General features: G+C 40.4%; 1 protein-coding gene across 1 annotated transcript in view; it reads left to right on the top strand.

The window, feature by feature from the left end:
* LOC119588993 (major facilitator superfamily domain-containing protein 4A-like) overlaps nt 1-904 on the top strand; it is a gene marked incomplete at its 5' end in the record, with an annotated part of 28487 nt that overhangs the window by 22243 nt on the left and 5340 nt on the right. Inside the window, 1 exon segment of the mRNA XM_037937593.1 lies at nt 544-691. Coding sequence (XP_037793521.1) covers nt 544-691 — 148 coding nt within the window.

Genomic DNA, 904 nt, shown 5'->3' with positions numbered 1-904 from the left:
ATTGGTGTTATTTTGAATTGTGAGTCAGATTTCCCACAAATGGTTTCCATGGCTGCCATATTTTTACACATTTTATCACTCCAATTACAAAATGGATCCCTTTCATAGTTCCCAATCTTTATATGATATCATTAAATCAAATCCACGTATAATAACACCAATAAGTATCGATGGATTTTCAAATCAGTGAAATGATATAATGATGAATATTTAAAATACATACGTATAAAAAAAAATTAGTACAGCCCATACTTTGGAGTCGTTTGTCTCGCTGCAATGCTGTTAGTAATGATGACTACTAACCCTTATATAATCATCACATTTTTATGAATTATTACATGAAACAACGTAAAAACGTATTAAAAAAATTAAATCTTCACCGAAACCCTAACATTGCAGGGCAGTTGTCTCATTGCAGCGATATAGACAATAATTAAGAAATTCATAAATGATCCCACCAACTTGCAATCTACTACAAACACCCCATCACCTACACCCCCCTCCCTTCTAAAAAAAAACTTACCACAACTCAAATCATTGCAGAGCGGTTGCCTCATTGCAATGTTGCTGATGCTCTCCTTCCGCCACAACCACGGCGTGCTGTACGTCGGGACCTGCGTCTTCGGCACCTTCCTCTCCTCCGTGTACCCCACCGCCGTGTCCCTCGCGGAAACATACATCCATGTGACGTGTAAGGCGGGGGTTAAGGAAAGGGGGGGGGGGAGGCGGGCGGTGCTTGGTTGTGTTTATTGTTTTTCGGGGGGGGGGGTATTTTTTCTACTTTTTTTTTTTTGGGGGGGGGCATTGTTTTTGTTTGTTTGGCCTGTTTGGTTAATGGACCAAATGGTGGAAGGAAGAGCAAATATTTCTGTGGTAGTTTCTTCCTATGCTCTTGAGATACAGA

The sequence above is a fragment of the Penaeus monodon genome, chromosome 24, assembly GCF_015228065.2.
Source record: "Penaeus monodon isolate SGIC_2016 chromosome 24, NSTDA_Pmon_1, whole genome shotgun sequence".
Classification (NCBI taxonomy): Eukaryota; Metazoa; Arthropoda; class Malacostraca; order Decapoda; family Penaeidae; genus Penaeus; species Penaeus monodon.
Note: the sequence above shows the minus strand (reverse complement) of the source record. Positions and strands in the feature narration are given on the sequence as shown.